Source organism: Schistocerca gregaria, chromosome 2 (assembly GCF_023897955.1).
Source record: "Schistocerca gregaria isolate iqSchGreg1 chromosome 2, iqSchGreg1.2, whole genome shotgun sequence".
NCBI classification, from domain to species: domain Eukaryota; kingdom Metazoa; phylum Arthropoda; class Insecta; order Orthoptera; family Acrididae; genus Schistocerca; species Schistocerca gregaria.
The window spans coordinates 305402288-305423736 of NC_064921.1; the positions used below are offsets into that span (position 1 = coordinate 305402288).

The 21449-nt window shown below is 43.3% G+C and overlaps 1 protein-coding gene across 1 annotated transcript in view; it reads left to right on the top strand.

The window, feature by feature from the left end:
• Nucleotides 1-21449, top strand: part of LOC126335757 (uncharacterized) — a 302590-nt gene that overhangs the window by 104162 nt on the left and 176979 nt on the right. Inside the window, exon 2 of the mRNA XM_049999215.1 lies at nucleotides 18968-19101. Within this exon, the coding sequence (XP_049855172.1) occupies nucleotides 18968-19101 (134 nt within the window). The remainder of the gene's footprint in view (nucleotides 1-18967; nucleotides 19102-21449) is intronic.

A 21449-nucleotide genomic window follows, 5' to 3' on the forward strand; every position in this document is an offset into this window, starting at 1 on the left:
CCGCTCGGGCACGCCGGCCGGTCATTTCTGATAGTTCTCATTAAATTTGCCTTTTTCCAGTTTACTCTCAGGCAATATTCTGTTGTCATTGGACTGTTTATTCCATCCGACAGATCTAGTAATTCTTGTTCGTCTTTACTGCGGATAGCAATGCCATCAGCGAATCGTAACACTGATCACCTTTTAACCTGAATTTCAGCCCAACTCTTGAAGCTTTCTTTTATTTCGTCCTTGTTTCTTCAATGCACATATTGAAGAGTACGGTCGGCAGACTGCACCCACATCTAATACCCTTTTTAATAGGGGAACTTCCTTCTTTGTCTTACAATCGTACTGTTCACTCTTTCCGTCTCTCCCTGTTATTCACTCCTATTTTTCTCAGAATTTCGAACGTCTTGCACCATTTCACATTGTCGAACACATTTTCGAGGCCAACGGAAGTTATGATCGTGTCTATATTTTTCCTCGACCTTACTTCCCCTATCAAGCGCAACTTGAGAGCTATCTCTTGAGTGGTTTACCTTTCTTACAGTGAAAGTGATAGTCACCCAACTCGTGCTTAATTTTTTTTCCATTCTACTATACATGATTCATGCCAATAGTTTGGATGCGAGATCTGTTAAGCTGACAGTGCAATAGATTTCCCTCTTATCTGCCATTTCTCTCTTCTGAACTGCCGGCCGCAGTGGCCGAACGGTTCTAGGCGCTTCAGTCCGGAACCGCGCGACTGCTACGGTCGTAGGTTCGAATCTTGCCTCGGGCATGGATGTGTGTGATGTTCTTAGGTAAGTTAGGTTTAAATAGTTCTAAGTCTAGTGGACTGATGACCTAAGATGTTAAGTCTCTTAGTGCTTAGAGCCATTTGAACCATCTCTTCGGAAGTGTGTGGATGATATTTCCCAGAAAGTCTGATGGTACGCCGCCAGTCTCATAGATTCTGCATACCAACTTGAACTGCTTGGTTACCAGTTCTCCCTTTGTGTATGGTAAGGAAATAAACCGTTTTAGAGAGGCTGAAGTTGGTGGCGACCACTTCATACCGTGAGAGCGCGCTAGCGGCCTCACCTGCTGGTGAGAACCAGCTCGGCGTTATCTGGGCAGCGCCTGGCCGCTGATAGCGGGCCGCTGGCCAGTTCGTCTGAGGCGCCTTCCGGCAGTGTCCAACGCAACCGGCTTCTCCGCGTCCCACAACACTGCCCTGAGCCTGCACATCTCGTACCTACACGACAACTGTGGTCCGATTGGCATAGTATCTGCAGATGGTGGACCTAACAGAACATTTTTGAGGGAAAACGTAGGTACAGGTAAGTCAGTGAATGGCATCTTGCTCAGCCAAGTCCCAGCATGTGTACAAAATTGACAGCTCTCATTCTGTACAGAACTGTACCTCACTTTAACATCGTGACGACAAGCTTTTCGAAGAATATTTATATGTAGCTATGTATTTCAGAAGCACCGTGCTTAGTGAGGCAGCTACACAGTTTCTGACCGACAGCGTCTAACATGAGACATTAATTATTTGTATGGCTCAATAACCTTCAGATGTGTCCTGCGGAAAGGGAATGTATTACTGTTACATTTATTTCCTGTTTGCTTGATGAGCCAATATCGTGTGGTGAAAACAAGCTATGTATACTGAGATACCAGACCACAATGTCTCAGTATACGTATAATAAAAATCGGTGTGTGTATGTTCAGTATCTCCTCCCATATCGCTGGATTTGTTTCAACCATATTTTTTACCCATTTCAGTTACTATTTGGGAAGAACCACTGTGGGGATAAGAATCACCTCCCTGTAAAGGGGGTCGGTTTGGGGGTGAAAATAGAGCATACCTCATATCGTGTAAACAGCTAGAATATATTCGTCCAGTATTTGATAATGAGAGCACTTAGTGATTTGCAACAAACTTTACACACTTTAAACGTTTAGGCAATTTTTTTCTCACTGTCTTCACCATAAACTGTCGAAGGGTAAAAAAGTTATTGCTTTTTCTACAGCTTCGTGTTTCCTGCAGTGAAAATGCCGCATCAAGTTCAAATGGTTGACATGGCTCTGAGCACTATGGGACTTAACTTCTGAGGTCATCAGTCACCTAGAACTTAGAATTACTTTAACCTAACCAACCTAAGGACATCAGACACATCCATGCCCGAGGCAGGATTCGAACCTGCTACCTTAGCGGTCGCGCGGTTCCAGACTGTAGCGCCTAGAACCGCTCAGCCACGCCGCATCAGTCAAGGCGTTTTAATTTATCAGTTTATTAAAAAAATCCATTTGTAACACCTTTTACAGACAGTATACACACATACCACAGCATGAACTTGAAGAAATATATCATTGTACGACATATAGTTCAGGAGATATGACGTCATAAACACTGCGATGGGCGAGAAACGGCCCCATCATGGACGACATCTTAATTTATTAGTTCTTTATTACTAACTATTTGCAACTCATTTTGCAGACAATTTCCACCCATACCACTAATTCTATCTCCAAATATATATCATTTTAAGACACATAGTTCAGGTGGGAATTTAAGGACATGGGAGCTGGATAAGCTGAAAGAACCAGAGGTTATACAGAGTTTCAAGGAGAGCATAAGGGAACAATTGACAGGAATGGGGGAAAGAAACACAGTAGAAGAAGAATGGGTAGCTCTGGGGGATGAAATAGTGAAGGCAGCAGAGGATAAAGTAGGTAAAAAGACGAGGGCTGCTAGAAATCCTTGGATAACAGAAGAAATATTGAATTTAATTGATGAAAGGAGAAAACATAAAAATGCAGTACATGAAGCAGGCAGAAAGGAAGTGCAAAATGGCTAAGCAGGGATGGCTAGAGGACAAATGTAAGGATGTAGAAGCTTATCTCACTAGGGGTAAGATAGATAATGCCTACAGGAAAATTAAAGAGACCTTTGGAGAGAAGAGAACCACGTGTATGAATATAAAGAGCTCAGATGGCAACCCAGTTCTAAGCAAAGAAGGGAAGGCAGAAGGGTGGAAGGAGTATATAGAAGGTTTATACAAGGGCGATGTACTTGAGTACAATATTATGGAAATGGAAGAGGATGTAGATGAAGACGAAATGGGAGATAAGATACTGCGTGAAGAGTTTAACAGAGCACTGAAAGACCTGAGTCGAAACAGGGCCCCCGGAGTAGACAACATTCCATTAGAGCTACTGACGGCCTTGGGAGAGCCAGTCATAACAAAACTCTACCAGCTGGTGAGCAAGATGTACGAGACAGGCGAAATACCCTCAGACTTCAAGAAGAATATAACAATTCCAATCCCAAAGAAAGCAGGTGTTGACAGATGTGAAAATTACCGAACTATCAGTTTAATATGTCACAGCTGCAAAATATTAACGCGAATTCTTTACAGACGAATGGAAAAACTGGAAGAAGCCGACCTCGGGGAAGATCAGTTTGGATTCCGTAGAAATGTTGGAACACGTGAGGCAATACTGACCTTACGACTTATCTTAGAAGAAAGATTAAGAAAAGGCAAACCTACGTTTCTAGCATTTGTAGACTTGGAGAAAGCTTTTGACAATGTTGACTGGAATACTCTCTTTCAAATTCTGAAGGTGGCAGGGGTAAAGTACAGGGAGCGAAAGGCTATGTACAATTTATACAGAAACCAGATGGCAGTCATAAGAGTCAAAGGGTATGAAAGGGAAGCAGTGGTTGGGAAAGGAGTGAGACGTAGCCTCTCCCCGATGTTATTCAATCTGTATATTGAGGAAGCAGTAAAGGAAACAAAAGAAAAATTCGGAGTAGGTATTAAAATTCATGGGGAAGAAGTAAAAACTTTGAGGTTCGCCGATGACATTGTAATTCTGTCAGAGACGGCAAAGGACTTGGAAGAGCAGTTGAACGGAATAGACAGTGTCTTGAAAGGAGGATATAAGATGAACATCAACAAAAGCAAAACGAGGATAATGGAATGCAGTCAAATTAAATCGGGTGATGCTGAGGGAATTAGATTAGGAAATGAGGCACTTAAAGTAGTAAAGGAATTTTGCTATTTAGGAAGTAAAATAAATGATGATGGTCGAAGTAGAGAGGATATAAAATGTAGACTGGCAATGGCAAGGAAAGCGTTTCTGAATAAGAGAAATTTGTTAACATTGAATATAGATTTATGTATCTGGAAGTCGTTTCTGAAAGTATTTGTTTGGAATGTAGCCATGTATGGAAGTGAAACATGGACGATAACTAGTTTGGACAAGAAGAGAATAGAAACTTTCGAAATGTGGTGCTACAGAAGAATGCTGAAGATTAGATGGGTAGATCACATAACTAATGAGGAAGTATTGAATCGGATTGGGGATAAGAGAAGTTTGTGGCACAACTTGACTAGGAGAAGGGATCGGTTGGTAGGACATGTTCTGAGACATCAAGGGATCACCAATTTAGTATTGGAGGGTAGCGTGGAGGGTAAAAATCGTAGAGGGAGACCGAGAGATAATACACTAAGCAGATTCCGAAGGATGTAGGTTGCAGTAGGTACTGGGAGATGAAGATGCTTGCACAGGATAAAGTAGCATGGAGAGCTGCATCAAACCAGTCTCTAGACTGAAGACCACAACAACAACAGTTCAGGAGATATCACGTCGTAAACAATGGGCTTCTAGGAAACTTCTTTACTGCTAACTCTAAACGCAACACATTTTCAGACAGTATCTATATATACTACTGAATGGACCCCCAAAATTATGTCACTGTCAGACACATGATTGAGTAGTTACGACGCAAATGTTCTCTATGGAATATTTTGAAACGCCAAGCGAAGCTATATCGTCTTGGCACAATACTTTACTTGGTACTCTGATATCACAAGAACTGTTGAGGCCGGTTCTAAACCTCTGTTGCCTTCTTCACTTACCTTCTCCAGATTAAAGTTCGACGTAAAAGTTTGTGTTTGGGCTTTCGGTGCAGAATTTTCAGTTCACCTATTTCGATAGGGCTATTAAAGTACATCCCCTTCATTCTGTAGTGATTGGTACTGCCTCAGCTGACGGAAGTCAGCGTCGAAGAAACGTCAACTAAATACCCACAAAACTGAAGCCTGAAGGTAGTTTCTGTAAGTTCTCAAGAAAATTTCGTGCGATCGGGAGTCTCATAACTTGCATAAAAGGTTAAAATTCAGTTAATTAAGATTTATTGCTTTTGAAATAAGTTTGAAGTGGCTATCAAGTCCCACAGCTATTCACGAGTTACTACATTCAATCGTCCTGTAGTCTTTTTAAAAAGAAGTCTTCCAAAAACGTCCACGAAACACGCCATGCAGAGTTATTGCACGACAAAAAATTTCATAAGCAACTAACTACCAAACAAATTCATTTACAATTTCCAAACTTCGACTAAAACGTTTAAAACTGTAGTCGCCTCGTAATTACAGCAAAATAACCGACAGATAGAATGATTTTCTTCATTTCAGCCAAAATTTCCGTAGCACGTTTCCACATGTTCTGCCTAGGAAGATGGTTCATGAGTAACACCTCCCTAGAATTGCATCAGAAAGCTGCGGAAATGCTAAATTCGTATTGGCTGTTGATTTGGACTGCCAATCAGAAAAGCTCCAGACCTCAAATAATTCGCAACTCATTTAGTAGGATTATAGAAAGAAGTTCTAAATGTATGAAATTAAATTCAAGTTAAATGAAATAAAGTACAAATTATCCGAAAAAAATAGGTATTGATTTAATATAACCTCTTCTGCTGGCTGCTTTTACTTAAAAGCATCTTCGTTAGACGTACGTCACGTGAATAATGAGTGCGCGAGAATTTTCCCACCCATACTTTCACGTAGTTTGCAAATAAAAAAAAAATCCACACGTCATGTAAAAAAAAACCACACTTCATGTATGTCCTCTATACACTTTCTTACTCATTCCACATCACTCATACAACAAAATATAATTAAATAATAATATTAAAGTGATTAGTTTTACATTATCAATCTAATGTAACGAAAACAAAGACAATTACAGAAAAACTGTTTATATTAATTTAATATTTAGTTGTAGTTTCAGATGAGACTGTAAGTAGGTACACTACGATCCCCAGATCAGTTATTTAGTAGTAGAAAGTTATTATAAAGTTCAGGTAAAATTTTATATCTCCGAAAATAATGAAGATAATGAAATAATATTTTTTACGTTATAGTTGTGGTACCAGTACAAGTCTGCCTATAGAATATGAAAAAGATTGAATAAAATTTGAGATTATATCTTTGGACTCGTAGGTATTCATAGTATCGATCGCACATTGGCCTAGCGTTCAACGTCAGCTACACGAGGCCGTTGGGATCAGCACGGCGTTCCGTATTACCCTCCTGAACCCACAGATTCCATATTCTGCTAACAGTCATTGGAACTCGACCAACGCGAGCAGCAATGTCGCGATACGATAAACCGCAATCGCGATAGGCTACAGTCCGACCTTTATCAAAGTCAGAAACGTGATGGTACGCATTTCTCCTCCTTGCACGAGGCATGACAACAACGTTCCACCAGGTAACGCCGTTCAACTGCTGTTTGTGTATGAGAAATCGGTTGGAAACTTCCCTCATGTCAGCACGTTGTCGGTGTCGCCACCGGCGCCAACCTTGTGTGAATGCTCTGAAAAGCTAATCATTTGCATATCACAGCATCTTCTTCCTGTCGGTTAAGTTTCGCGTCTGTAGCACGTCATCTTTCGTGGAGTAGCAAATTTTAATGGCCAATAGTGTATGTTACCTTACTGGACGCTCATCGTAGGACCCAATGAACCCTTTCTCATCTGGTCTGCTTTCCTCCCTTACACCGCTGAAAAAATTTATTTGTTTCGTTTTCGGTAAGGCTACAGTGGCGCTTCATTGGTTTCTTGCTTTCTAGTGCAGCGTAGGAGTACGTCTTTAGTAAACCGCTCGTTCACTACCAGTAAGCTGATCGACTTTCATGAACGTGTCACAGCGTTAGAGGACATTTCTAATTCTTTTTTAACGCTAACCGTCTCGTCCGGTTTTTTGTCAATTAATGTAGACAGTGCCAGACGTTTTTTACTTCATAGCTGTGACTGTGCGGCTCTACATCAAATGGCGCCGACAAACGTTTTTACTACCCCTTTGTCCCCATCGAAATGATACATGGCCATGTTTAGTCTAAACGACATTATACACACACAGTATCACTTTAAGTGCTGCCGAGCAGGGGACCCTTGTGTACATTAAGGACAGGGGGGTGCAGCTGTAGGGAGGCTTCAGAGGGTTGCTGCTGCGACAGAGTGTGCTTTCTGGTAGCAGCATTTGCCAGAAGGCAGGCTTTGTGTCTAGCAGAAGTCACCAACGTATTGTGAGACCGCACCACATTGCAGTCTCGTCCATGGAGAATACGAGGGTGAAAGGGCTTAAACGTACGGACCTGTTCCGACTCCTCATTGGTACTGCCATCTCTTCCAGGGGCGCGCTGTATTCGCCGATCTGACCTACCTACTAGATTCTCTTATAAAGCTCTTTTCACCAGTATAGATTCAAGCATGCGCTGCACGTGCTGTAACCGTCACTTTATCGATGATGCTTTAAACTCCAAGTCCTTCACTTCTTTCGTCGTCAGACAGCAAGTATCCCGCTCCGTATCGCGCGAAGTTCGTTTCAGTCACGTCTCAAATGGTCCGGCGTTGCAGTTTCCACTCCCCTACAGCTATTACATCATATAATAATAATGGTAGTAATAGTAGTAATTTCATGTGGCTTAAGGACCTGTTGCAAGCTTTTCAATTGAACGTCACTTCAGAGACTTGCGTGTCTCTAATCACCCTGCCGCGGAAACGTGTCTACTGCTTGACGTGCAATTAAAACTACGTGTCGTTCCTGACGGATCTTCACATCTTGAGAGGTGCAGGCTAGGTTAAAGGCACATTGGAAAATTTTCGTAGTTCGACCAGTATTCGATCCCGTGACCTCGTGGTTTCCTGGTAAGTACCTCAGTGCTATATCAAAACACCCGACTGTATCACATCGCGTATCAACTAAACTGAGAACAGATTACGATGTGTCATTAGATGGAATAATTAGAACGGGATGGAAATCCAATGTTAGTGAACGACTCCTCTCAAATATACGTTTATTCCCGAACAAGGAAAATAGTCAAATACCATGATATTTACTGGAAAAACACCTTTTTTGTTATGTGGTTAAGAAACGCAGGTTTTGCGTTTTTCGTCATGTTTCGTTTTCAACAAAATTCTGACGGACTCAGATAGCATTACCGTTCCTCATCCAACATACTCACGAGATAATGCCAAGAGCGATTTGTTTTATGTGTCTAATCTGATCAGATTAGGGCATTCAGATCCTCTTTTAAGCATGCAAAATTTTTTGCGTTACACTGTTATTTAAATAATTATAATAATTGTAACGTATTAAATAGTAATTATAGTAGTGGTACTAGATTTGAAAAGTTTATTTGAAACAAGACTTGGACCAAGTAGGATTAGCATCACCAAAAAAGAGTGGTAAATGATAATAGCCACTGCTAATAATAATAATAATAATAATAATAATAATAATAATAATAATAATAATAGTACCCGTTATCAGATACACTCACGCATAGTGAACTGGAAAAAAGTGGAGTTGGACAATCTGTACAGAAAAACAAAACAAAAAACTCACGACAATAAATTCACATGCAGTGATGCTGCCAGGCTGTAATTTGCCTTGAAAACACAGCGGTAGAAGACCCTTGCAAATAAGCCAGAAGTGCAACAAAAGAAGCATCCGTTAGCAGTCTGTGTGAAAGGCGGCCAAGAAACAACAAACGGTACTTCAGTGCTGGACTGACTGTCTGTGCAATAAAGCATTGCAGGGGCAGTTTTTGAAAAAGATTGAAGGCTGTGTTACAAGGTACCCTCCGCCATACGTCATATAGGGGCTTGCGGAGAATATAGTATACGTATGTGTGCAAAATAGCTAAGGAAAGACTGGCCTTAGCTGACTGGAAATACTGACTTTCGTTGTTCAAGAACGAGCTATCAGAACTAACACTATCAAAGCCAGAGTAGAGAAATTAGTAGAAGACCCAACGTGCAAACTGTGCAAAGAAGCTGAGGAAACAGGCTATGTCTTCTTTAAGCAACGGTAAAAAGACTGCTCAGACAGATTACAAACGGGGTCTGTATTTTGTGCCACGAGTGATCCACTTCAACTTATGTCAGAACTATGGCAAGGAACAAATGAAACCACAAGCCAGATATCGTTGTCGAAAACGAACATGGCAAACTGCTGTGGGATTAAAGTTTTAGACAGGCCGAATGGCGGAACACAGTACACCAGACTTTGCTATTGTGGAGAAGAAGGATGGCTGACAGTAGAAGCGACTGGAAAAGTCTTGTAACACTTGTCAGATACGATGACCTGGAAAGTTAACTGAAGCGACTCCGGCATAAACTGGTGGAAGTAGTTGGTTGGTTATCTAGTTGATTGGCTGATTTGGGGGAGGGACCAAACAATGAGGCCCTCAGTCCCATCGGATTGCGAGAGGATGAGGAAGGAAATCAGCCGTTCCCTTTCAAAGGAATCATTCCGGCATTTGTCTGAAGTGATTTAGGGAAATCACGAATACCTATCAGGACGCCCGGACGCAGGTTTCAACCGTCGTCCTCCCGAATACGAGACCAGTGTGCTAACCACTGTGCCACCTCGCTCGATGTGGAAGTGGTGGCTGTGATTCTCAGCGCACTAGGAACAGTGCCAAAACTTCTTAGTAGCCACTTTAACAACCATTGGCATTGACAAAATATCCACCTGCCAACTTCAAAAAGCCCCGTTACTGGAATCTGCACGAATTATCCGCCGATATATAATGCCGTCCTAGATTCTTGCAAAACACAAAATTCAAAAAAGTGAATTTATTTACTGTATTTACTGTCGTAACAATAATAATTAGTGAGCTACTACTGCGTATATACAGCGTAGTGCGACTCCGATACGCGTATACAGGGAGTTCCATTGACAGTGACCGGGCCAAATATCTCACGAAATAAGCCTAAAACGAAAAATCTACAAAGAACGAAACTCGTCTAACTTGAAGGGGGAAACCAGATGGCGCTATGATTGGCCCGCTAGATGGAGCTGCCATCGGTCAAACGGATATTAACTGCATTTTATTAAATAGGAACCCCAATATTTTTATTACATATTCGTGCAGTACGTAAAGAAGTGTGAAAGTTTTAGTTGGACCACTTTTTTGCTTTGTGACAGATGGCGCTGTAATAGCCATAAACGTATAAGTACGTGGTATCGCGTAACTACGGTCGCAGGTTCGAATCCTGCCTCGGGCATGGATGTGTGTGATGTCCTTAGGTTAGTTAGGTTTAAGTAGTTCTAAGTTCTAGGGGACTGATGACCACAGCAGTTGAGTCCCATAGTGCTCAGAGCCATTTGAAACATCACGTAACTTTCCGCCAGTGCCGATGGTATTTGCTTCATGATGCATACCCGTGTTAAAATGAACCGTTTACCAATTGCGGAAAAGGTCGTAATCGTGTTGATGTATGGCTATTGTGATCAAAATGCCCAACGGGCGTGTGCTATCTATGCTGCCCGGTATCCTGGACGACATCATCCAAGTGTCCGGACCGTTCGATGGATAATTAAGTTATTTAAGGAAACAGAAATGTGTCTAGCCGCATGTGAAACGTCAACCACGACCTGCAACAAATGTTGATGCCCAAGTAGGTATTTTAGCTGCTGTCGCTGCTAATCCATACATCAGTAGCAGACAAATTGCTCGAGAATCAGGAACGATGACAGATTTTTTGCACGCGTTCTATTTAGCGACGAAGCGTCATGGACCTACATGCGGTGACGTAAACCGGCATAATATGCACTATTAGGCAACGGAAAATCCACGATGGCTGCGACAAGTGGAACATCAGCGACCTTGGCGGGTTAATGTATTGTGCGGCATTATGGGAGGAAGGATAATTGGCTCCCATTTTATCGATGGCAATCTAAATGTTGTACTGTATGCTGATTTCCTACGCAATGTTCTACCGACGTTACTACAAGATGTTTCACTGCATGACAGAATGCCTATGTACTTCCAACATGATGGATGTCCGGGACATAGCTCGCGTGCGGTTCAAGCGGTATTGAATAGCATATTTCATGACAGGTGGATTGGTTGTCGAAGCCCACACGTTCACCGGATCTGACGTCCCGGAATTTTTTCCTGTGGGGAAAGTTGAAGGATATTTGCTGTCGTGATCCACCGACAACGCCTGACAACATGCGTCAGCGCATTGTCAGTGCATGTGCGAACATTACGGAAGGCGAACTACTCGCTGTTGAGAGAAATATCGTTACACGTATTGCCAAATGCATTGAGGTTGACGGACATCATTTTGAACATTTATTGCATTAATGTGGTACTTATAGGTAATCACTCTCTAACAGCATGCGTTCTCAGAAATGATAAGTTCACAAAGGTACACGCATCACATTGGAACAACCGAAACAAAATTTTCAAATGTACCTACGTTCTGTATTTTAACTTAAAAAACCTACCCATTACAAACTGTTCGTCTAAAATTGTGAGCCATATGTTTGTGACTATTACAGCGCCATCTATCACAAAGAGAAAAAAGTGGCCTAACTAAAACATTCATATTTCTTTACGTACTACACGAATATGTAAAAAAGAATGGGGGTTCCTATTTTTAAAAAAACGCAGTTTATATCCGTTTGACCTATGGCAGCGCCATCTAGTGAGCCAACCAAGCTAGACAAGTTTTGTCCTTTGTAGTCTTTTCGTTTGACGCTTATTTCGTGAGATATTTGGCCCGGACACGATCAATGAACCACCCCGTAAAAGTTCAAAAATTTAGGCAAAGAATTAGTGTGGCTTTCATATCTTTTCGGAGTGCGTGCCGTAATTGTGAAAACGTGGGCTTTGGTGACGTTATTACCAAATGCGTACAAACAGGCTACTGAAGAACAAACAGAGGTAGACATCCGCAGGAGAAGAAGAATGTGTAAGGAGCACCATCTGTCGAATGCAGTTCCATGTTCCGTGCTGGTCGCGATTCGACACAAGACGCCTGTCGATCTGAGAGGACAGCCTGATCCGATGCAGAATAATGTAAGTGGAAGACACTCGAACATCGGCCCTATAGCCCATATCTCTCCTCATGCGGTTATCAAGCCTTCGGTCCCTAAAGAAAAAGGTCTTGAAAGTTCGACGTTTCATGTCGGAAGAGTATTTGCAGCGAACAGTTACTAACTTCTTCACGGAGCTGGATACGGTGTTATACCAAACGGCATCTTCAACGCGGTGCATCGGTGGGAATATTTCTTCATTGCTCATGGCAATTTTGCCTGAGTGGCGTACCGATTATGGAAATGATCTCCCATATTCTGTGGCCACATAATCTGCTCTTGTAAGGTATCTGTAGTCTTGATGATACAGTTTTTGATTAAATCCCGAAAATCCCATTTTTGTTACCTCTGTAAGACGTTAGAGGTACAACCCGCAACTGACACCGCTGAGAAATTCATCTCCGCCACGCTAGCTGCCAGAGACGAACGCTAATGGGGCCCCAGTGGGACGGGCTTTTAAACGGCTTTCCTCAAGCGGTGCGTGCGCCGACGGCAACTTTATCGCTGTCTCCTTGGCCACGACCTCCAGGTGGGCAACGATGTGCCTGGAAATAAGTGGCTCAATCATTCTAATGAGGCCGCCGTGCCGACGTCTCCTGCTGCTTCAGTAGTCCGGCGTCGCCGCGTTATCTGTTGGCTCTGAATAAGAGGGAAAGCAATCTTACAGAATCGTGACCTGGCGATCGTCGTCGCTGGGGGCTACGTCAGTCCTACAGTCGTAACTGAATACAAAGAGAGCCGGTAATCAGTGCGAGTCCCTTCCCTGTGTTAGTAGCCTGCCTCAATCTGTACTGGAGTAGCAGGGCGTGTGAGGGGCCCTGTTGAATCTTGCTGCATCAAAGCGAAACACCGAATTTCTAATATTTCCACCAGCCTGGCGTCCTCGGTTGATATCGTTGTACGAGAACATAGATAACAGGTAGATTTTGAGTCCGCTGCTCTTGCTGTGAGACTTTATTGGAACTAAATTAAACGGAAAGTCAGGATTGGCCGTAATATTGATGTTTTATTGATGGCAGAATCAATTTTCGATCACTTAGTGATCGCCTTCGGTGCTGATATGTTGCAGTGTACATATCATCACTGAAGATGATCACTATGTGATCGAAAATCGATTCTGCCATCAATAAAACATCAATATTACGGCCAACGCTGAGCTTCCTTTTAATTTAACATATACTGTCGTTGTGCACACAGCACTCCATGGAGTCGCCAGTCAATTTATTGGAAATGTAAAATACAGATCTCAAGGTAGCGTTCAGTTGCATAACTTGCACCTGGCCATTGAGCCATAAGAAATAACGGGGCCGAAGTTCACAGGAATGTCATTTATTCTTTCTATTGTGGACATTTCCATAGATAAAATAGCAAACTGAACAATAATGTAGCGTAGTCCACAACGATGAGACGCAAACTTAATAATCATTTTTACTGGTCAAAATAAAATTGTCTCTCACTTTCAAACATTTCGCAAGTTAAATCACACTTTTTCTAAACTCAATAACAATATTCATTGCTTGAAGATTCCTAATTTTAGACCCGACTTAAGACCCCTCCAAACAACTGTGTGGCCCCTCAACTTGCAAATGAACTGCGCTCTCTCCGACAGTAATGACGTGCTTGGCGCGAACCACCTTATCAGTCGCACATTAGGCGTGAAACCGATGACACGAAGCGATCTGATTCTTTCTATTTTTTCAAACGATGGATCTGGTCGTCCAGTGGTAAAGCGCATGCCTAAATCAGAGGTCGCGGGATCGAATCCCGGTCGGGCCGCGGCAGCTATGTGTGTGAAATCTTATGGAACTTAACTGCTAAGGTCATCAGTTTCTAAGCTTAGACACTACTTAACCTAAATTATCCTAAGCGCAAACATACACACACACACCCATGCCCGAGGGAGGACTCGAACCTCCGCCGGGACCAGTCGCTCAGGCCAGAGTGGCCGAGCGGTTCTAGACGCTACAGTCTGGAAACGCGCGACCGCTACGGTAGCAGGTTCGAATCCTGCCTCGGGCATGGATGTGTTTGATGTATTTGGGTTAGTTAAGTTTAAGCAGTTCTAAGTTCTAGGGGACTGATGACCACAGCAGACCAGTCGTTCAGTCCATGACTGCAGCGCCTTAGACCGCTCGGCGCGGCAGCTATCATCTAGCCGTCACAATATAAGGAGTTGTTAAGACCGATACATAGTTCGGATTTCGTGTTAAACTCTAGGTCTCCTTTCCCCGGTTGGATAACATGTGTGGACTGAAGACACGCAAGCACTCAGTGGCGTCCAATTGAAAGACTTGCATCAAGCCACTGAGCCACACGAAGTTATCAATTAATCATGTTCCCTGTAAGTTCATAATAAAATGTTTTGATTACGTGATGATAGCGCTGTATTAAGAAATTCTCCCATATTATTATGCACAAAATACGTTAATTTAGTAATACGAGGGTTGAAACTTTAATAGTGGCAACTATTTATTACAGTTCTTAAAAAATAGATATGTGTTTCAAAATTTTACTGACCTTCAAAGTAGTCACCAGCAGTGTGTATAACCCGTTGCCAGCTATGTGGAAGTCGTAGGATAGTCTTAGCAGTGCCAGTTGTGTTGACAGTCCGAGCGGCGCAGTCTGTTGCCCGACGAATTTGAAGCAGTACTGAAGCGAATGCCGTGAAGTGTTTCCTTCAGTTTGGAAATCCAGTTGAACTCACAATCAGGGGAGTGCATCAGTCAAACAAATCAGTAACAATTTTAATGATTTTTTAAAAAAATTTCTTTTTAAAATTCAATCTTGATCGCACCACGTATGCTACAAGAACATCGGTGACCGGTTTCGGCCATATCACATGACCATTATCAGACCCATGGCATCCTTCGAAGAGCACTCTTCTCAGCTGCTGTGATGAGCAATCCATTATCGCAGCACCTACAGCCTCAGAGAACTTCAAGCATATCTCTTCATTCCGTAGTACTTGTGTATCCCGCTTCTTTGCGCACTGATTCTGCCTGACTAAGCTCGTAAAACTCAGCCTACTCTTCATAATTATCAAATTGTGATATGAGTCTGTATCTGCCACTGGATATGCCTTACAATCAAATATCTGATTTCGGAATCTGAGTCTGACTATGATGTAATCTATCTGGAATATTCCCGTATCTCTCGGGCTTTTGGCAGTATATCCTCTCCTCTTGTGATAACTGAACAGAGTATTTGCTATTACCATCCGAAATTTATAGTAGAACTCGGTTACCTTTTCTCCTCTCGCATTCATATTACCTAGCCCATATTCCCCCGTAACCCTTACTCTACTCTTTCCTCTATAACCCCCGTGACTATTAGATTTTCATCTCCCATGACGTGCTGAATTAGCCATTCGATATCCTCTTATACTTTCCCTATCGCTTCATCTTCCGTCGGCATGTATACTTGAAATACCGTTGTCGCAGCTGATTTGCTGTCAATTCTCATGGGGATAATCCCGCAACTGAACTGTTCATGTTAACTCACTCTCTGTCCTACTGTCCTACCTACCTATTCATAACGAATTCTACTCCCGTTATACCATTTTCTGTTGCTGTTGATGTTACCCTCCACTCATCTGACCAGAAATCCTTGTCTTCTTTCCATTTCACTGACTCCCACTATATCTAGCCTGAGCCTTCGCTTTTCTCTTTCCAGATATTCTAGCTTGTACCACGTTCAGACTTCTGACATTCCACACTCCGATTAGTAGAACGTTAACCTTTCGCTAGTTATTCAATCTTTTTCTCGCGGCCACCTCCTCTTGGCAGTGCCCTCCTGGAGATCAGAATGGGGGACTGGCCTGGAATGGAGAGGTCATCATGACACTTTTTCAATTACAGGCCACAGTCCTGTGGGTATACGTTATGTGTATTTAATGCAGGGGCTTCCATTGCCTTCTGCATTACCCTTTTATGAGCGCTTTCTCCCCCGAAGGGTAACAGAGTGCCTGGAACCTTTGTCCAGTCCTCTACCTTCTTTGATAAGGCTGTTGGCTGAATGAGCGTAACTTCTTATGCCGGAAGTTTTCGGCCGCCATTGCTGACAATTTTGTTCAAAATTTAAGCAGTGGTGGGGACCGAGGACGTTTTAGTTACCAATCAAAGTCGCAACCCAAGATCACAAGCATATTGCTCAATCGAACTACTTTGCAGAGGTCACAAGTGTCATGCGTCTGGGGGAAGGCTAATATGAATAGAGGAGGGGATGGATAGGGAGAGAGGGAGCAAGAGGGAACGGACCTTTCGAGGGGAGGAGGAGATGTACACAGAGAGGAGAAAATGAGATGGACAAAGAGAGAGAGAGAGAGTAGGGATGGAGAGATGGAACTGGCATGCAGTGCTGATAAGCCGATAAGCAAAATTGAGCTGAGAGGGTCGGATGATATGGTGCGTGAGACTGGAGGGAGGATGAGGTGAACTGACAGGATGGAGGAGATGATGGGCAGAGAGAGGGGGAAAGTGAGATGGGCATTGAGGATGGGAATGAGAAGATGAAGAGAGATAATGGGAGGGAGAAGATGGACAGAGAAAGGGTGAGGATGGGTCAGACAGGAAGAGATTGTCAGAGTGGGGGGGGAGGGGGGGAACGTGTGGGAGGCAGCTGGAAGGTGTAAAGGGGTAGCGGACATGTGGATAAGGAAGATGGGAAGGAGGAGATGTACAGCTAGAGGTGGAGGGGAGAGAAGATATGTACCGAGGGAAGGGGTGGAATTGTGGTCAGAAAGAAGGCGTGGAGAAGATGTGCAAGAGATGGAGAACGAGTGATCGGAAATTACCAGGATCAGGAAAAAGACACTGAAGGACTAAGCCAAAGGGCTAAGCCACTTTAACTGATATCATTTATCCTTTTGATAATAAACATTTATTTCTCAAAGTAACAATAGGTCCCCCTTAACAAAAACAGGTAGAACAATGCCAAGTGAATTTTCTATGTTAAATTTACTCAGTTGAAAAACGTTCAAAAATGTGAATAACACAGTTCCTGCATTACAATAATACACTTTAAATTGTCTTAAACAAGATGCAATAAAATAACGCATTAATAGTATTGACCTTTAAAACAATTTAAATTTAAAATAATTAAAACTGAGTCCTAAATAAATTTCTTCAAACGAGCTCAAAACCAAGGCATTGGTCAGACCCCCACAAGACAAATATTAATCAGTTAACAAGATATAACTATTCGCTTTTATGGTTTACTCAAAGATTTTACTCCAAATAACTTAAAATAAAATTTAGAACAAACTTACAATATGTATTAAACAGAACAGTAACAACAAAGGGAAAATTCCCTGTGCGAAACCAGTCAATCAGATAAAGAGCTCTTCATTGACAGTAAATTTCATTTACAAAGCAAGTCAGATAACATAAGGTAATCAACTTGAGCACAGACAGTTAGTACACACAACAGAAAACAAATATAAAGCCATGTTAGGAAATGCTCGAGAGATGTTCACAAGGCCGACACGGAACGCTCTCCCGGCAACTTTGTGGGAGCTGTCAACAGACACAAAACATAAATGTCTCACTAAATTGCACTACAACTTAAAGTTATTGTTTAACCACTATTGTATTTATAAAACCCTTCCAATAAGATTACACGCATTAGGAAATAAACCTCGCTAAAAATGTTAGGTGTAAAAGAGAACTACTCAAAGGGAGCTGTAAATTCTTCCAGGAAGCGATATAAATAACAGCTCGCTAAGATCTTACCATTAGCTGGAGGTCATAACACATAAAACACACAGTAGTTAGTGCCTGCAGTAGTTAGAATCTTGCCGGCCACTGGTGACCAAGCGGTTCTAGGCGCGACCCCTACGGTCGCAGGTTCGAATCCTGCCTTGGGCATGGATGTGTGTGATGTCCTTAGGTTAGTTCTAGGGGACTGATGACCTGAGATGTTAAGTCCCATAGTGCTCAGAGCCATTTGAACCATTTAGTTAGAATCTTGTATTTAGCTGGCAGTACTGGTGCTTGCTGTATTGCAGTAGTTCGAGTAACGAAGATTTTTGTGAGGTAAGTGATTCATGAAAGGTATAGGCTATTGTTAGTCAGGGCCATTCTTTTGTAGGGATTATTGATAGTCAGATTGTGTTGCACTAAAAAAATATTGTGTGACAGTTTAGTGTTAATCAGAATAAGTAAAGAGAAAACTGTCTCAGTGCGTTGAGTTTTGCACAGCTGTTTAAAAATCTAATGACATTGAGGTTTACCAGCACTGTCATTTATAATTTTTCTAAGGGGATATTTCATATGGCGACCCTGCCAGGATCCATATGTAACATCCCCTACTTACAAGAGAATACTGCATACATGTTGAATGCTTGAATGTGTATGCAGCAGCAGCAGCTGTGGGGAACCTTAGTAAATATTGTGAGAGTAAGTTAGACGCAATACATCATATCAACAGTGCTCTGTTCCTTTGACAATGGTGAATCACCGAAACGCGTAAAGTAGAAATCGAATAAATATTTTGTCGTCAGGACGAGAGCATCATTAGAAGTTCCAGTGTTCAATGCTGGAGAGTGGGGTTCGCCCAGCCGCGACACTGGCAGCGGCGCGCGGCGTTCCGGTCAGCGGCTGGAGACGCGGCCAGCTGTCAGCGGTGTGCCGCCGATATATCGTGAATCCGGGTCCCCCGGCGGCTCCCTAACGCGGCCCGTTATCCGCCCGAATGGCGCCATTACGGCCGCGCCGCTACAGGTTTATCGCCCGCCTCTGATGACGTCGCGCCGCCCGCAGCGAAACGCTCCTCCTCACGAGTGGAGTGACAGTTTAAGACGCCGCGCTGCTGAAAAGATGCCGCGGTATGCGGGGAGCCTGGTTGCAGCGTGCCGACCCACGTTTGCTGCACAGCCCACTCCAGTAGGCTGCGGAGATCTCTGCGAGCCTACTTATCTTCTGAAGCTTCACATGTGGGCCTGTCGGAAATCGTATGTAATCGATATTGAGTAATGAGTATATAAGCGAGAGAAGAAATACCGTATTGTTACAAGTTATCCTGTCCGCACACAGTTCGTGCCCACTTCCAGTCGTTTTCATATTCCTCAAATTCGTTACTCTTCGAAGACTCTGAGTAACGGAAACGTTTCGTTACTCGTCTGATTTCCATCCTGCTTGTTTGTACCAGCTCAACAGTTTTCCTGTTCCTCCAGCTTTTGTTTTATTTACACACATCAAAAAAAGTTTTGCATCACCCCAGTTCCCACAACAGCTGAAGATAGATATTGACTGTGGATATTGTACCACAGACAAAGTCTGTTTAACTGTTCATAGATGTCACTAAACACACCCACAGAAGTACACAACCATGCATGAGCAGCGCCTATTAGCCGGAGGGGGTCCGACAGCCGATGAGTTCCAGTCATTCCACCAGGAAGGAGGTACACGGATCATGTTGTCTGAGTTCAATGCCTAGACGGGCAATACCGCGGTTCGATCGCATCCGCATTGTTACTTTGTTCCAGGAAGGGCTCTCATCAAGGGAGGTGTCCGACGTCTCGGAGTGAACCAAAGCGATGTTGTTCAGGCATGGAGGAGATACAGAGAGGCTGGAACTGTCGATGACATGCATCGCTCAGGTCGCCCAAGGGCTACTACTGCAGTGGATAACCGCTACCTATAGATTATTACTCGGAAGAACCCTGACAGCAACGCCACCAAGTTGAATAATGCTTTTCGTGCAGCCACAGGACGTCTCGTTACGACTCAAACTGTGCGCAGTAGGCTGCATGATATGCAACTTCACTCCCGACGTCCATGGGGATGTCCATCTTTGCAACCATGGCACAATGCAGCGCGGCACAGATGGGTCCAACAACATGCCGAATGGACCGCTCCGGATTGGCAACATGTAGTCTTCACAGATGAGTGTCGCATATGCCTTCAACCAGACAAACGTCGGAGACGTGTTTGGAGGCAACCCAGTCAGGATGAACGCCTTAGACACACTGTCCAGCGAGTGCAGCAGGGTGAAGGCTCCCTGCTGTTTTGCGGTGGCATAATGTGGGACCAACGTACGCTGTTGGTGGTCATGGAACGCGCCGTAATGGTTGCACGAAACGTGAATTCCATCCTCCGAAAGATAGTGCAAACATATCGGCAGCATATGCCATCATATTGGCGAGGCATTCGTCTTCATGGATGACAATTCGCGCCCCATCGTGCACATCTTGTGAATGACTTCCTTTAGGATAACGACATGCGATTCTAGGTGCTTCTCTCTGGAACCGCGCAACCACTCCGGTCACTGGTTCGAATCCTGCCTCGGGCAGGGATGTCTGTGATGTCGTTAGTTTTAAGTATTTATAAGTGCTAGGGGACTGATGACATCAGATGTTAAGTCCCATAGTGTTCAGAGCCATTTGAACTATTTTGATAACGACATCGCTCGACTAGAGTGGCCAGCATGTTCTCTAGAAATGAAACGTATAGAAAATGCCTGGGATAGATTGAAAATGGCTGTTTATGAACGATGTGATCCACCAACTACTGTGAGGGATCTACGCCGAATTGTCGTTGAGGAGTGGGACAATCTGGACCAACAGTGCCTTGACGAATACAGACATGCATCAATGCAAGGGGACGTGTTGCTGGGTATTAGTGGTACCGGTGTGGACAGCAATCTGGACCAGCACCTATGAAACGTGATACAACATGCAATTTGTGGTTTTCATAAGCAATAGAAATGGCGGAAATGATGTTTGTGTTGATCTCTATTTCAGTTTTCTGTACTGGTTCCGGAACATTCGGAGCCTAGGTGATGCAAAACTTTTTTGATGTGTGAATTTATTTTCCAGCGGTGCAAGCGATTGAAGCCTCGTAGACGATCAAACAATTCGTAAGACTTCAGGTGTTTGTTACATTATTTTGGAAAATCTCTGGTAAGTTCCTATGGGACCAAACTGCTGTGGTCATCGGTCCCTAGGCCTGCACACTACTTAATCTATCTTAAACTAACTTAAGCTAATAACAACACACACACACACCCATGCCGAGGGAGGACTCGAACCTCCAACGAGGGTAGCCGCCCAAACCGTGGCGGACGTAAAACACTAACCTCCTCCTCCTCAAATTATTTGCAAGTGCGCTGCTTTTTTTCCCATGCTTTGTCGATTGAGATCCTATCTGCCGAGCAAGTCTGACAGTGACTGTTGCTTCCCAGACTTCGAGGTCACAGCCCGTAGGAATGTTACGTTGGGCTGCGCATTTTGCAGGAAAACGACTTTCTGTCTCTTTTGTATCGTCGATTTTCACAGTTATGGAAACTAAAAACAAAATA